Source organism: Chroicocephalus ridibundus, chromosome 2, assembly GCF_963924245.1.
Source record: "Chroicocephalus ridibundus chromosome 2, bChrRid1.1, whole genome shotgun sequence".
NCBI classification, from domain to species: Eukaryota; Metazoa; Chordata; class Aves; order Charadriiformes; family Laridae; genus Chroicocephalus; species Chroicocephalus ridibundus.
The window spans coordinates 10,192,874-10,208,215 of NC_086285.1; the positions used below are offsets into that span (position 1 = coordinate 10,192,874).

The window sequence follows — 15,342 nt, forward strand, 5'->3', positions numbered from 1 at the left end:
GGAAACCTCAGACAATTAAACAGTGGAACATACAGCAGAGAGCCCCGGCCAGGCTGGTTAAATAGCGGGAATAACGTATCTGTGTTTGATACTCGGCAGGTCCCTTCCAGCCACATGATTCTTGAACTTCAAAAATGGCCTAAAATCTCCCGTGAAATGGAAAGTCTGAAGCTGGTTAAGTTTCAAATCATTTAGGAATCAGAGTGGTCAAGTTTTTAATACAGAAAATTTGCCCTTCAGTCAAACTATTAAGCTATTGAAAATTAAGCTAATGAAAACATATTACATAATCCGCATAATCTTCTGTAAACCAACCCCACTCCCCTAAAGTAGAGGGTTCAAATTAATTGTGCACCCGTCTTAAACAGAGGGCTGTAACGCCTCCGAACATACAGGAGTCTCCATCACATACCCCACACCACGTATTTTAAAGACCTGACCATTTGAGAATCTCAAAAGCACGTTAAACTGGGGGGAGGAAAGAAGAAGAGAGAGGAATACCACTATTCACACCAACTATTGACAGGATAATTTAGAATACCTCAGAGATTTTTTTCTTTCATTGCTTAAAATAAAATGTAAAAAAAAAAAGCATAACTCCACTATGAATCACACTTTAACTTTATTGAAAACACAGTAAAAAAAAATATTCCTACAAAACATTCTGTGTAACATTTCAAACAAACAAAAAAAACCACATTACCACTGCTTTTCACAAAAAATTCAACCTGACTAAGGCGGCAAGTGTTTTCATTGAGTTTTGTAGCACAGCAAAGTATCCACAGCTGAGAGCATTATAAAACATATTTCTGGATGACCGAAAAATAAACGGGGAAGGGTTTGGTGGGGAGAAGGTGTGTACACAGAAATAACGCTAAAAGCGTAGTTTTTCAGCTCCACGATACAGCCATGTGAAAGAAACCCCAGGTGCTCAAGACGGCAGAGTTTACAGAGCCCTAAGCACAAACCGGACACGAGGGGACACCGATTCCAGTTAACATCCCTCAGCCTCACACGCCCTTCAGATTGTGCGTAATTTTTTTTTTTTTTTTTGTGAATGGAAATCTGAACCAGTAACACTGCACTGAAAAACCTGGAAGTCCGTGACAGAAGCTGTCTGCTGCCATTGTCACAGCGCCGGCAGCCACAACATCCACAGAAACATAGAAACCTGTGGTTTTACGGTCGCGTCACCCAGGTCCACGCGAAGCTGATCCCACCCGACGAGAGGCCAGCAGCGCTCTGACAACATTCTCTGTCTCCTCAGCGGGAATTTCAGCGCCAAAGCTTCGTGAAGATGAGAGCAATGTGCATTTTCTGTTTAGGTAATGCAGGGTTGGGTCCCTAATCCCACAAGGAAATCCAGCCTTTTTTTTTTGTGTACATGTCTCATAGACTTTAAGATTTCAAATCCATGACCCAAATGTATCTTCATTTTCTATCCATTTGTTTTTAAAGCAATAGAAGTCAGGCCAAATAAGACAAATACTCTGACACCTACTTAAAAAAAAAAAAAAAAAAAAAAAAAAAAAGTGGCCCAACTTGGTTTTGTTACATAAAGCCCGGGAGGAGAAAGTTACTTGGTTACTTGCACTGAATTTTGTGAGTCTATTTTGGCCCAGAGTGGGAAAACAGAAGTCATGCACCAGTTAATTTTCTCCTTAAGCATTTAAACACATCCATCGTATTCACAATATAGGAACCGCCATCACCCCGCGTTTCTGAACGGTCATTTTACATTGGAGAGAGAAGGTCCGGAACATGCTCATACGCATGAAGCACAGGAGGCACAGAAAACGCGTGGAGAGTCACCTTGGCACCACGCAAAGTTTGACTTTGATCAACACGCGAGTTACGCAGCGCCAGCACACAGGAACGATGCGTCTCCATCTCCAGTGGAGTGAGGCAGGAAGGCACGTCGGGAGCTGCAGCCTTTCTCTACAAATTCCAAGGAAGGTAAGTGGAGCGGTTCCAGGGAACGCCAGCAGTAACCGCCAGCTGAAACCAGCTGTACGAGCACCGCGCTCTCACCGAGAGGGGGCCCGGCTCCCTCACACCACTGAAGGTTAAAAGCACTTCTATGTGCAATGACTAAACCATTCCCACCTCACGCCTAATTCAGACTTCATGAGCTCTTGGTAAGTTGTTAGAGGACCCACTCTAATGACAGGATTGTTTTAACGGTCTCTAGTGGTAAAAAACAGATCAAGGACAAACGAATGAATAAATACTAACGTTTTCTTACTGGAAGAACATTTCTAAGCAGGGACTGTTTTTGTATAGATCATGCAGGAAAAGAAATACGTCAAAATCAAAGCAAGTGCCCCAATACTGCACTAGCTGGTATCTGTGGGAGCACTGAACATAGGAGGAGTGCAAAATAAAGCACTGTTTGTGAAAGCAGCTTCATCCAGTGATGCCGACTATAAAACTTACTGTAATGGGGCATAGAAGCAAAAGCAACGCTGAGGTTAATATACAACAAACATTTAAAAGCAGTATCGCAAAGTGCTCAGGTAGGTACAAATGAACAGGTGGATACCTGAAGTCTTTAAAAACTGGGATTCCCTCACTTCTATATTTATGTGAGGTCTTAATGCAGACACAGCTTTTAAATCCCTTGGCTTTAGATGTGTCAGGATTGTCAACATTTACAAGATATTTCTTACACTATCACTTTCCCTGTGTGGAGTCACCTTCTATAATAATCTATGAGCAAAACAATGAAAAAGTTACTTCAAAAAAATGTGGTGACACAGAACAAGCAAGCATCCTCAGGTTTTCTGCTACCAAGAGGCATCTTCACAAGTTCACAGGCGTCTGCAAATCTGAAGTCAAGGATACTGTTGCCCTGTGAAACACAAAACCAGTTTTTAGAAGAACTTACAAAGTTCTTTTCAATGCTAGTGAATTACTGGCATATTTGGAGAACATACAATTAACTTTCATATACTAACGATACACGTGTTTCTTCTCACTCTTTGAAAGAATAGTCTGAGGTGCTTCAACTGTGAATTGTTTCAAAAAAAAAAAAAAAAAAACCCTTCCCATTTAAGTTTCCTGCTGGTGTGTGTTCTTACGCACCTACGCAGATTCTTCTTATTCTGTTATTTCACATTTTGTTTACGTCAAGAAAAGAATCTGTTCTTAACATCAGCGTCACTGAGTAAGGTAGAGAACGACTTGAAAACATAGAGTAAAGCAAGCCAAGATGTTAGACGTCTTCAAGAATTAAGTCCAGATTTAGGAAAAAAAGTTTCATCAGCCCCTGAATTTCATGAACCTAAGGATTTTAGATATAATTTTAGCAATATGGAATTTTAAAGATTGACTAGAAAAAGCATTGAAAACAGACTGCACAGGTGAGCTCCGTGTCATTTCCACCCCCCAGTTATCGGGCACAGTGGGGACTCTGGAAGCCACATTTAGTGTTAATTCCCCACAAGATGTGTTCTCCTTCCTACAGTTCTGACCAGTATTGTCAGGCTTTAGTTGTTAGATCAAAACTTGTAGCAGATTCTCTCTGGATGTGGACGAGATGGTCTCCAGAGGTCCCTTCCAACCGCTACCGTTCTGTGATTCTGCGTGGTCTACCCAGAACCGTGCAGCGTTCTGGAGAGAGCAAGGAGCCATTCAAACGCAGAAGGGCCTGCACAAACGCACCACCAGGAAATCCTGAAGGATTTCTTAGTCCCAACGAAAACGGAGCTGAAAGTGAAGAGCTACAGTTGAAGAACATGCACAGCCATCACCTGAGAACCCTGAGAGTCTGCGATCCCAGTCGGAAGTACCCCAGTTCCGCAGCTAGAACTGTGTGCGGCAGACGGACAAACCACGGGCTGATCTCCCCACGCCTTGGGCAGAAATGGAGCATCACCACCTCCTGTGGCAGCGCCAGAGGCTGTTTGCCTGAGGTAACGGCGCTGGGCAAGGCAGAAGGTGGTGGCAGAGGTCATCACCACCTGGGTGATGGCTGTTGGCTTCCATTGCTCTCCCTGAATGGGATGAATTCAAAAGCAGCATCTTTGCTAAAGTTCCAATGCTGTTAAATGCGACTGAAATAACCTGCCCCTTCACCAACGGTACGCTCAATATTCAGCTCAAGGTTTCGGCTCCTGAAATAGAGGGGCCGGGGAGGAAGGCAGCGTTTGCTATATCGTCTCCAGCCAGCACTAAACCAACAACAGACACACTGACGCTAGGGGGTAGGGGATCTTATTTCCTTAAAGGTGCACAGTTCACATCAACTCTTTTTTAAACAAAACTAAGCACATTTCTTTTTAAAGAGGTTATTAACATGGCCAGAGTGTACTGTCTCTGCTTAAATGCCTTTCCCTAGATTAAAAAAAATTGCTGGTTTACATATACTCTGGTTTTAAAATAACAGGATTTAGCTGTTTTCCTGTATTTGTTATTTCAAAATGGTAGATGCTAGTCCACTAAGCACAAGGCTCAGCTCCTGCACGGACGCCACCTGAGCCCATCCCGCTTCTGGAAGAGGAGGAAAAGAAAGAAAAATAACCCAGAACATTCTTCAAAAATTCAAGGAAACTCAGATGCATGAAGAACCAATTGCTCTTTGTTTCTACCTTATTCCTCTAATTGAGATTGTAAATTCTTTAAGAAAAGGGCCACCTCATCTTTGCTACGCAGCAGTGGGCAGATGCGAGCCCCTGAAGTGGCATCAGCGGCTGCAGAGACGTACGGGCCAGCAGGAGAGCGCCGGCAGGACAGAGGAGGGCTGCAGCCCCCTTCGCACTGGTCACTCCAGGTGACAGGCCGGAGAAAGCGTCACCCCGCAGCACCCGCCGACGTGTCCACCCCAGGCAGCACCAGCCTCTGGAACTTCGGAAGCAGACAAGGAAAACAACTCGTCAAATCCTTTAATTTCTATGACACTAAAACAGTCGACAGGGTAAGAGGTACCGGAGGAACAGGGCCAAAGATAAACATCACATTACAGACAGTAAACAAAGCTTCCTGTGAATGCAAAACCTGTTACTTGTACAGTAACCAATACTACTATTTTTTAGCTTAAAGTGATAAGTATGTGTGCTTTACGCTGAGAAATCCCACAATATTACAGTTCTGCCACTGCATCTAATATTGTGCTACCAACACAGAATAAAGCCAAGAAACGGCTAACTTAAAACACTTAGTTTACGTCTAATTTTTGGTCTTGTGTGGTATCTAGGTGAAGATGGAAGCATTTATGTGCTTTTTGCCTCATAAGAAGTGAGGCAGATGTTAATGTTACTAAGATCAGCTGTATATACCTTGAAGGTATAGACCACCTGACTCTACATGAGTCAAAATACTAGGAATGTATCGGCAATATCCATTAATGAATTACCAGTTGCTTGTATTTAAGTGACCATATGCTTCTGTGAAAAGTATATAGTGACCTGTATCTTACACGTAGTATATTTGTAGCACTGTATTTGTAAAGAAGTTTTGCACAAGCATGTCATTTTCAAGGCCAAAGGTATATTTTAACATGGACAGTGTCACAATATGAACAGCTGATTTTGAAACAGACCAGTCCTTAATCGCACAAGGTAGTGCCGAATTCCTCATCCACCTTGGAAGCCTCACGGCATCTTAACCGTCTTCCGCGTTCCAGCGTAAACTCTTCACTAACGCCGCCTCGACCCGAACATCTGCCCGCAGCGGGACCGGGAACGGGCAAGGCTGTAACATCGGTTTGGAAAGAGAGTTGTAAAGTCCTGCCTGAAACCCGTGAGCTTGTCAGCGGGAACTGTCTCTGCTCAGTTTAAGGAACTGCCCGGCTCACTTTCAGAAGCCACATACACGTTATAATCCCATCTTTTTCCATGTTCTTGGGTCACTGATGCCAGGACAAGCATCTCTCCAAAAGCACAAAGAGCAAGACCTATCTGTGCTGGTTCACACTCCCTGAATTCATTCCTTAAATTAATTTCTTCAGTTCCGCAGAGTGTATTTAAATAATTGTCTTAAAGCCGCAATAGAAATATTTTAATACAGCTAACTAGCCTCGCACACCACAATTCCCCAGCCCCATTAAGACACGAGGACAATTGTATCACTTGCATGGACAAGTGGATACTTTTTAGGGTTTTTTTTAACTATAATTCTAATACATAAGGCTACAAGCTCTGAGAATACCTGAATGACGTCCCTAATAATAAATCTTCCAATAGTTTAAATGTAAACACATTTTAAAACAACTTTTAATTACAGCGCTCTGTTCTTGGTTGCAGAACTTTGACTCATATAAAGATTTCTCACTAAAATGTCGGCATTAAACTCAAACAACAGAAAAGATGCTTGTAAATCTTAGTGAAATCAAGCAATTTTACTTTAAGTCTTCCAAGACTCAGTACAACACATCAACAGGCAGTTTCATAAGCCTTGAATTTATACTAATCACACACACACAAAAAGGAGGAACTCTCTAGCTTCATATTTACTACAGCAGTATTTACATTGTGCCCCAGTTCAAGTCAGAAAAGGCAGCTGCAAAAAAAAAAAAAAGAAAAGGAGAAATCCTCGTGTATACGGGAGCTTGATTTTTGAAGCACTCCGGGGAGGGGGGGAGTAAATAAAATAAAAGCTCACGTTCACAGAGAGAGCAATGAGGTCTGCAGCCCAGAGCAGGCATCTCAGGAGAACAGCCAAAGAGTTTCTGACACGAGGTTTAGCTCATTTCGGAACCACGCTGGAGAGCTAACCGGTTGTCACCGCCTGCTCACGGGTAAGACCTCAAACTACAGCCAGACTCGTTGTACAGGAAGAGGAAATAAACAGGAACGTTATCTGACTCACTACGTAACCGGCACACACTGAAGGTGTCCCCATTCCAAGCTGTTTGCAGATTACTTGTGGCAGAGCAGGACAAAAACGCAACCAGATTTTGAATACTTACTTGGGCTTTTGTTGGTGGTTGGTTTTTTCTTGACTCTAGACTGCTTAAAGGACCCCTAAGGCTGCAGTAATTCTAAGGAAAAGGACGCTACCACCCACCGATGCCATCCTGAATACAAGGCCTCCAAGCAGTTAAACTGTAACACCACAGAAATTCATACGACCGAGATTGAACACGCAAGTTTTACTTACCAAGCCACCTACCGCATCTCTATAAGCTTAGAATTTCATTTACGGTATCTACACATATAGGCCTATATACATGTTCATGTGTACATTAAAAAAACAGGCTAGCGAAAGATACTGGATTACGCCACTGAACAGAAATCCTGGTAACTATAGTATAAATTCAGAGAAATAATTTACTTCAAATTAAAGAAGATTGTAAAAAAACTGCAATTGCAGCCTCCTCGGCCTGTGCTACTTGCATTGATTACAAGTACTGCTTATACACAGTAGTTCATAAAGAATTTTACAGGGGTGTACGTAGTAGGGTAAGTGACCTCCGCGGCACAATAGCTTACAGAACTGTAAGAGCTGTGACAGGGGGTCTACACAGCTTTTTACAAAGCATACTAGGCTCAGATTTAACACTGAAGTTAATCTTCATCTTGTACTTCGCTCTATTCGATAAGACACTGTCTGGCTACCAGTAAAGCAACCTGGCATGGGGAGCTAAGACCAGAACGCTGAAAACACTGGCCTCCCGCGAAAGCTTCGCAACATTAGACTACGGACAGCCTACTGCATCCAGCGCCAACGGAGCCGTGATCTCTACCGGTTACTGTCACTTTTAACACAGCCTCAGTGGAACCGGTCATCTACCGCCAAGGATACCTACTCCAGGTCGTTTACATTTCCAGTAAGGGTCATACAGGGCTTCAAGTGTATCATTTTTTTCTTTTTTTTTTTTCTTTTTTGTTTTAACCAAGTCCCAAAGTTATTCTGTGTAGCTGTGTCTGTGTCACACAGGAGGTACTGTGCATTCAAATGGTACCAGGTTTATATCTAAAGATGTGAGACTGTCAACAAAGAAAAAGGAATGCATTATTCTCCTCAGCTTCCAGTCTTCAAGGCACCTCCTGCATTAACTAACTGGGAAATAAACAAGCAGACCAAAAGTTCACTGGAAAGAGAAGAATCTGATATACCTAACTTCCTCAGAAGCACACAGCATCAAAAAATGAGACAAGGCTGGACCCAAATTATCAACAAATAAAATCAATATAAAAATGCTGATGAGATGACAGGAATGCCATGAGGTTGACGTTTTCAGCTCTGTTGATTGCAGGTGATTGTTAATCACAGTGTTTTCTGATGCCCGTTTGCAGACGGCTTTGTCTCCGAGTCTCTGGGATTGTTTGACAGGTGAAGTTTATCTAATCCTGCAAAACATTAAGCAAGAAGGAAAAACTGAAACTCTCCCATGTCTCGTGCATTCAGGTGTCCAAAAGAATACATACAAACCAAGCTCCACTTTGTGATTATGGACTTCACGTTTGCCCAAGACAAGGACTGACATTCTAGCTCAGGAAAGAATGCCTTCTGGGACATGCCCTCAGTTGTGTTTTAAGGGAGAAAAGCCCAAGACAACAGGTAGACAGGGAAGTGAGAGAAGCCTGACTGCACGGTGCTTGAATCAGACTTAGACGTTAAGAACCAAGAAAGACTTGCAATCCTTTACGCCGTCAACCTACAAAGACCAAAATAATTACCTACAACGTTTCTTCTAACTACAGCATCTTTCTGAACAGCATCCATTTCTTATCTTCAGATCACTGGTGATGAGCACATCACCTCTCTAAACCATTTATACGTCTAATAATGTTTTTTAAGCCTATGTTATTACTAATTTGTGTATCTCCGTTTCCAGCCATTTGTTCTTACTGCATATGTCTCTACTGTGAATGCTTGCCCATCTTGCCCCAGGCAAGTAATTAAACTACTCTTTTTTGGGAGGAGGAGGGGAAAGATGGTAAATTTAACCATATTTTATTCACAAAGAACACAACGTCATTCTTTCCTTGCTTGCTACAGTCTCTCTCTGAAGTCTTCCATCAAGTCTCTAAAATTAAGGATCAAAAATGGAAAAAGTTTCTTATTCATTTAGCACAGGCTATCCTGAATGTTTTACTGAAGCGCCGTGACGTCCCAAGTTAAATTGCTTGCACCATTGGAATTCCAAAGTTGACTGCATTACTAAAAAACCAAAATCTGCTCAATATCATATTATTTGTAAGTCCCAATATGACATGAATTCTTTTGGTCACAGGCCTGCAGCAGGAATTTAGCTTCCACTAATTACCTATGATGCTCCACCAACCTCTAGTCCTCGCTATCAGAGTTTTCAGCATGGGGGAGAAACGAGCACACAAACTTTGGTTACCATTCTTTGAATTCCAGGTGACGTTTTTTAAGACACTGTTACACATAGCGTTGAAAACAAACCCGATTTCTGTCAGGAACCTGCGCTCCTCGGGATTTGTAACTCCCTGCCTGTGTCAAATGCAAACCTTTTACCAATTACTTTGCTCTTCCATTTTGATCACAATATTTACACAACAGTCACACAACACGTGATGGCAAAAGGCCAACACAAATCCCTAGAACACCCACTAGAATGATGCCATCCAGTGACTGCTACACCGGCTACATCCTACTACACCTGCATTTTGAAGTGTGTTCATCTGCTTTCAACGTGTTTTTTTATTAAACTCTGTTTAATACAGCCACGAATTATCAAGATAAATCTTTTAAATCCTTTGCCTTGAGACAGAAACTTTAAAGTTTTACCAGAGCTGTTGCTGTAAGCCCACGCAGACTGATGTTAATTTATTTCCGTCAGAGCTCTGCAACAGCCATTACGTTATAAGTAGTAATACTTTTACAGTCAAAACAGTTGCACACAAAAGAAAAGGATTATGCAAGTCAACTGAAAGGGATGAATCAAGGTCTTCTCATAAAATGACCTCAACTAAAAGCTGGGGATAACGTCAAATACATCACACTTGCATCATCTGTCTCAATCAACAACAGAGCTTCTCTGAAAATATTTTCAGCATAAAAAAAAAAGGTCAAACCCGATTTACAAACCCTTGGCCCACTAATCAGTCCCCTGGTGCTTCAAAACTCAACATAAAAAACAAAAGTCACAGAATGGCTTGTTTTAATCCTACACTATCAGACAGTTTGTATTTCCCTATTTAGTAGGTCTGATTTTAACTTAATTGCCGCCAGTAGAGTTGTGTTCCAGGAAGCGCTTGGATTTTGTTTGCCAGGGTCACAACTCTGGAAAGCAGTAATCAGAGAAAACATAAGTACCTTTCAGACACCACAAGCTGAATCTGCAGTTATAAATATTGAAGTTTCCCCATTAGTTCCCTCAATTTAATCAAATACTACTCCAGGGCTCTAAATACATAGGAGCTTCATTAATTAGTAAAGATAAAATGTAGTAACAACTTAATTACTAAATATGTACTTTTTATCCTTTTAGTATCAAATATGTTTCAAGCCTTTCTTCTACAACCAAGAAACGTGAGTGCACAATTTGATCAAAATTTTGATTACATCAAGTACAGGTTTTACTCAGCCAGTTACTGAGATCATGTACGTTCTGTACAACCATTTTCTGAACATGTAGTGCTCAAAAAAAACGCATCACAACAAAGCAGCTAAGACTTCTACTAACCTCTTTTAGGGAATTAAGAAGTTGGTTTGAACAAAAAAGAAAAAAGCCAACCCACACCCAAGTTGAAGTTTTATTTTGGAATAGTTGCTCAGTAGCGATGGGAAAGTTTCTGTGCTCTCTAAAGGCTGAAAATTTAATTGCAGATCAAGAAGTGCATGGACATATCATTAAGATCAACATTGTACCTTCGCTCTTGACTCTTCGAAAGAGTAACACAAAGCTATGCATTCTCACCTTAGCTTATAGAAACTTCTACCAAAGAAAAGGTTTCTGGGGGTCGTAACAGAACTCTAACATCAAGGTATCAGTGCTGGAGAAAGGAAACGTTCAAGGACCAACTCAATTTTCAGGGCAGTATTACCTAATGCCTTCAGGAGCTCTTCTCGCACAGCGGAGGTGAACTTTCTGACCAGACATAACGTTGTCATGATAGCAAAGAGCAAGTTGTAAGATAATACAATATAGAAGTTTCCCAGCCAGTTAAACCTTCCGAAGTCTCCAAGAAGATCAAATCTGGTGATTCCTGTTAAAATTGCATTTAAGATTTATATCAAAAACTTGATTTTTAAAGAAACAAATGTTTAATTCTATTACTTTTTACATATGGAAACAAAATTCTTTCAGACAACACGCTATAAGAGACATGGCTAAACACACAAGACAATCTTCTCAAGGTCATTTTCCCCTTCATGGAGCACTATAAAACTGTAAGACACACTTATCAAAATGTTTGTTAAGTTTCCTGGTAAAATCCTTGAATAATGTGAGTGGAAGTAAATTGTCTATTCTAGATAAGAATTCTGCTTTTATAATTTCAATAAATATACCTAGGAAATAATCAGTATTAGTATGAACTGCCTGAAATCTCAGTTTCTACAAAATCCTCATCTATTCCAGAAAAGGATGAAATGCACCGTGGGCTTTCTTATTAAAAAAAATACAGGTAGCAAAAAGCTTTTCCACGAGAGCCAAAACATCTTACAGTAAACACTAAGCCTTTGTAAGTGTTTCTTCAGAGCCACTGCTTTTGAAACGGAAGTTTGGGACATCTTTCCAGCTGCAGTTCTTCTCCCAGACCTACCCACCACTGGAGCCACAGAGCATTTGCGCAGAGGGGAAAGAGTCTGGCTGAAAGACAGTGCTGACAGGCTGTCTTCACAGCAGACCCCAATCCACTGACGCTTGGGCTTTGTGCTGATCAAAGGCCAGTCAATCACTACAGCTAAGGGAGAAAAAGTTTTCCAAAACGTGGAAGTGCCTACAAGCTATAGGGTCTACCCCAGAAGGCAGAAGAACCATCATGGGTTGTTCCTCTGCCAGGTCTACATCAAGGACTGCAGTGAATAAAGGGCAGAATAGCAATATTAGCTGTCTAGGATTGATGAGCCATTATATTCCCCAAACCCCCACAACTTTTGGCACAGATGATGGCACAGTGACGTGTGCTCCCACAGTGCGAAGGAAGGGAGCTCACCTCGCCCCCGAACTAACATGGCAGCAGAAATCAGAAGACAATCAGAATAACAACCCTGTCTCTGACATTCCTGGAAGTGAGTTTTCTATCACCTTATTTTAAAAACTTTTGGGGGCTTTAAGAACTGTGACTTTAACAGTGATAATAAATGAAGTGAAACAGAAGAGAACTAAGGGCCAGTTACCTTCCTTTCAATGGTAAACCTGGCACATATGAATCTCATTGTACCTTGACAGCCAAGGCTTCCAGCCGGCTGTCACAATGTTAAATGGTACACACTCCTCTTGTACTCTGCATCAGTCAATTCAATAAAAAAAAAAATAGGGAAATCAAATATAGCATCTAAGAAAAACACACCAAAATAAAGAAAGTGAAAAGGAGGAGAACTTTCAAAGGATAAAGCAAAAAAAATAAAAAATTACTGAAGCTGATCGAAATAACAAGAGAGGCAGGAGAAAAATCAAAAAGCACAAAAGGTCTTAACACAAGAAGAGGAAACTGGCTGCCTGAATCAACCAGTAAACAGATGAAGGATAGTAACCGCGGAGTTGCTTTCACACTTGAAGGCAAACAGACGCGTCCTTAAGAATATTTTCAAGGAAGCAGAGAGTGTTTTACTCAGACTACAGAGCTGCAAGAAAATTGAGAAAGTCAAGTTCCAATGCATAGGCTTCCAGACCTTTAAAGGAAACGAAACAAACAGCGAGAGCACCCACTACAGAGTTCTCTGGAAAAGCAAAAACACTCCTTGACACAAAGGGATTCAGAAGAATAGCGAGCGTGAGAGCAGGCGTTATGAGGACAAACAAAAATAAAGCCTGACACTTCTGTTCAAGCAGGTGGGAAAAATATTGTCCTCTTCATTTTCCTCTCCATGTCCTCTCCATTCATTTTGCTCTTCCAAATAAAAAAAGAAAGTCACTGCTCATCAGAAAAAAAAAAATCTGACAGAATATCATTTTGTAAGCTTGTGGGAGAAAAAAATTCCCAAGACTGCAATCTGAAAGACTACTCAGTAACTGAGCAGAAAGCCACATCCCTGGTGGACACACATGGATATCCAATAAGGTTGGTGACAATTTACCAAATAAAGAATTGTTCAGGTTAAAAAAAAAACCAACTATGTGTTTTAGACTGTACATACAAGTAAGTTTAAAGTCACTATTTACTTAATTATAAAAATCAGGAGAAGAATACTAGAAATACTTTTCTATATTAGAAAATTCAGTGTTGTTTGTTGCTGTATTCCTGGCTATTCTCTGCTCCCCATTTGTTCCACAGTGGTTAGCAATATGGTGCTGGTGGGAAACTTTTTTCAAGAAGGACTGCTAAAAGGCTGAAAAGTTCTGGAAAAGATCAGTTAACTTCTTTCAGTAACATAACTTATTTTAGTAAAAACTCTCCCGGAGTTCCAAAAGAATGACAGATGATTAGAGACATCCACCACCTACATATTTAATGAGAATGCTATGAAACACACACAAAAAATTCTCGTATTTCCATTTTTAAAGCTTGAAAAGGGTCGCTACATGTATTGGATAACTTCTGCTTTTTTACCTTTCCCATAATGATAAAGTCTAGTCTCTTATGAATAGTCCAGAAACTCGTTTTTGGGGTTTTTTTAATAAAGTGAAAAGACTATGAATCTGCTTAACATATTTATTTCTTTTCATCTATTCAGTGCCACAGGGCGGGCGCACGTAGTGCAACACATGTCGATATTTTTGCAAAGCACCACATGACTCACTGTACTCTAATACACTCTATTAATCCTGTTTGGACAGCTGTGACTGTGCATTTGTTAGCTGTGTGTTAATTGTTCCATCTTTTTTCTTCTTTTATTTATCTCTATGGCAAACTATTCAGGAATTTCATTTGTCAGTCTTTTTTTAAGTGAGTTTTACCATTAATCTGTTTCCTATGAGACAACAATGCACCCAGCATGTATACTTACTTCCACAGAATCCGTTTATTATCAACTGTTAATCTCACAGATCATTAACAATGATTTTTTTTTTTTTACGTGATGAATGCAGTAACTTAGTGGACACAATACTAACGTTAAAATTCTGTTCTAAAACACTAACTTTTCAACATAACATCTTGCTCTAAGTGCTAGAACTGGTTTGCTTCTTAGATCTTTATCATACTGGCTGTATTTAAAAACTGCACTAGTTAAATACTTGAATTATACTTTTGCATTTTTGTGAAGTTTTATAGTACAGATTTTTAAAACATAAGCTCTAGAATGTTTAAGATTCAATCCTCCAAAATGCATTAGAGGTGGTTTTTTGTTTGTTATAAAAGTGATCTAGCAAATGTAATAAAACTCATCACCTATAGATACACATGGCATGAACATGTACAGGCTAGCTTACTGGAAAATATTAACCGCTCTTGGTTTGACAGAATTCTGGTTGAAAAAGAAACCAGCTACAGAACCGCTGGGTACACGTTACTGCTCTGTGGGCCTGAGCTTAAACTCCTGAACTTGTACCTAAGACTTGTACAGCCCCAGGTGAAGATTTTTATTTTGTTCTGTTTAATGTTCCCAATGGAATCCACATTAGCTGCAAGTATTCTGCACTACTTAAACACGTAACAGCCTTGCAATCTAACTTCAAGAAGTGAAGTTGAAGATTACCTAATTAAACAAAGAGAAGACACAGAATATTTCGTCTTTCCAACTGGTTAAAATAGTTGTTCAAATTCACATGCTACGGCCAGTTCTTAACAACAAGATCAAAACTTCAGTTCTACTATGCCAGATTCCAAATTTTTATATTTGGAAACCGAAGTGACAAAGAATGCAAGCAGATTATTTTAGGGAAAATGAAAGTAGCTTGGTATCATTGCTGATAAAAAAAAAGCTTTCAAAATAACGAGTCATTAACTGTTTTTAAAGAGACATTTGCACTCAACATTATTTCAAATTTTATACCTGAAATCCCCAAATGTATTTTTTCCACAAAAACTGAGCACTATAATTTCACAGTGAACACGCAACTATTTTATACTACCCTAAAGAAGTGGTCTCCATACCTTTTCTTCTCACCATCTCCTGTTTTAACAAGTTTAACATCTGACCTACCTTTTTAAAAGAACATTTTCTCTAGAAAATGCTTAGCTGCTTTTTTTTTAGAACGTATGTTCTGCAATTCATGTACGTAGAATGTACGTTCGACAGCTCATGTTGGTGTAGAAAAGGCGGCAACACATACATGCTCTTTCTATTGAAAGTGATGGCAAATTAAATACATACTGTAAGAGG

The 15,342-nt window shown here is 40.3% G+C and overlaps 1 protein-coding gene across 5 annotated transcripts in view; it reads right to left on the reverse strand.

Annotated features, from left to right (window-relative positions):
* Positions 1-605: 605 nt before the first annotated feature.
* The window catches only part of LMBR1 (limb development membrane protein 1), a 77,476-nt gene continuing 62,739 nt past the window's right edge, over positions 606-15,342 (reverse strand). For all 5 annotated transcript variants that reach the window (XM_063324415.1, XM_063324413.1, XM_063324414.1 and 2 more), the window contains 2 exons: positions 10,959-11,120; positions 606-8,291 (listed from right to left, as the gene is read on the reverse strand). In XM_063324415.1, the coding sequence (XP_063180485.1) occupies positions 8,209-8,291; positions 10,959-11,120 (245 nt within the window). In that variant the 3' untranslated portion in view covers positions 606-8,208. The remainder of the gene's footprint in view (positions 8,292-10,958; positions 11,121-15,342) is intronic.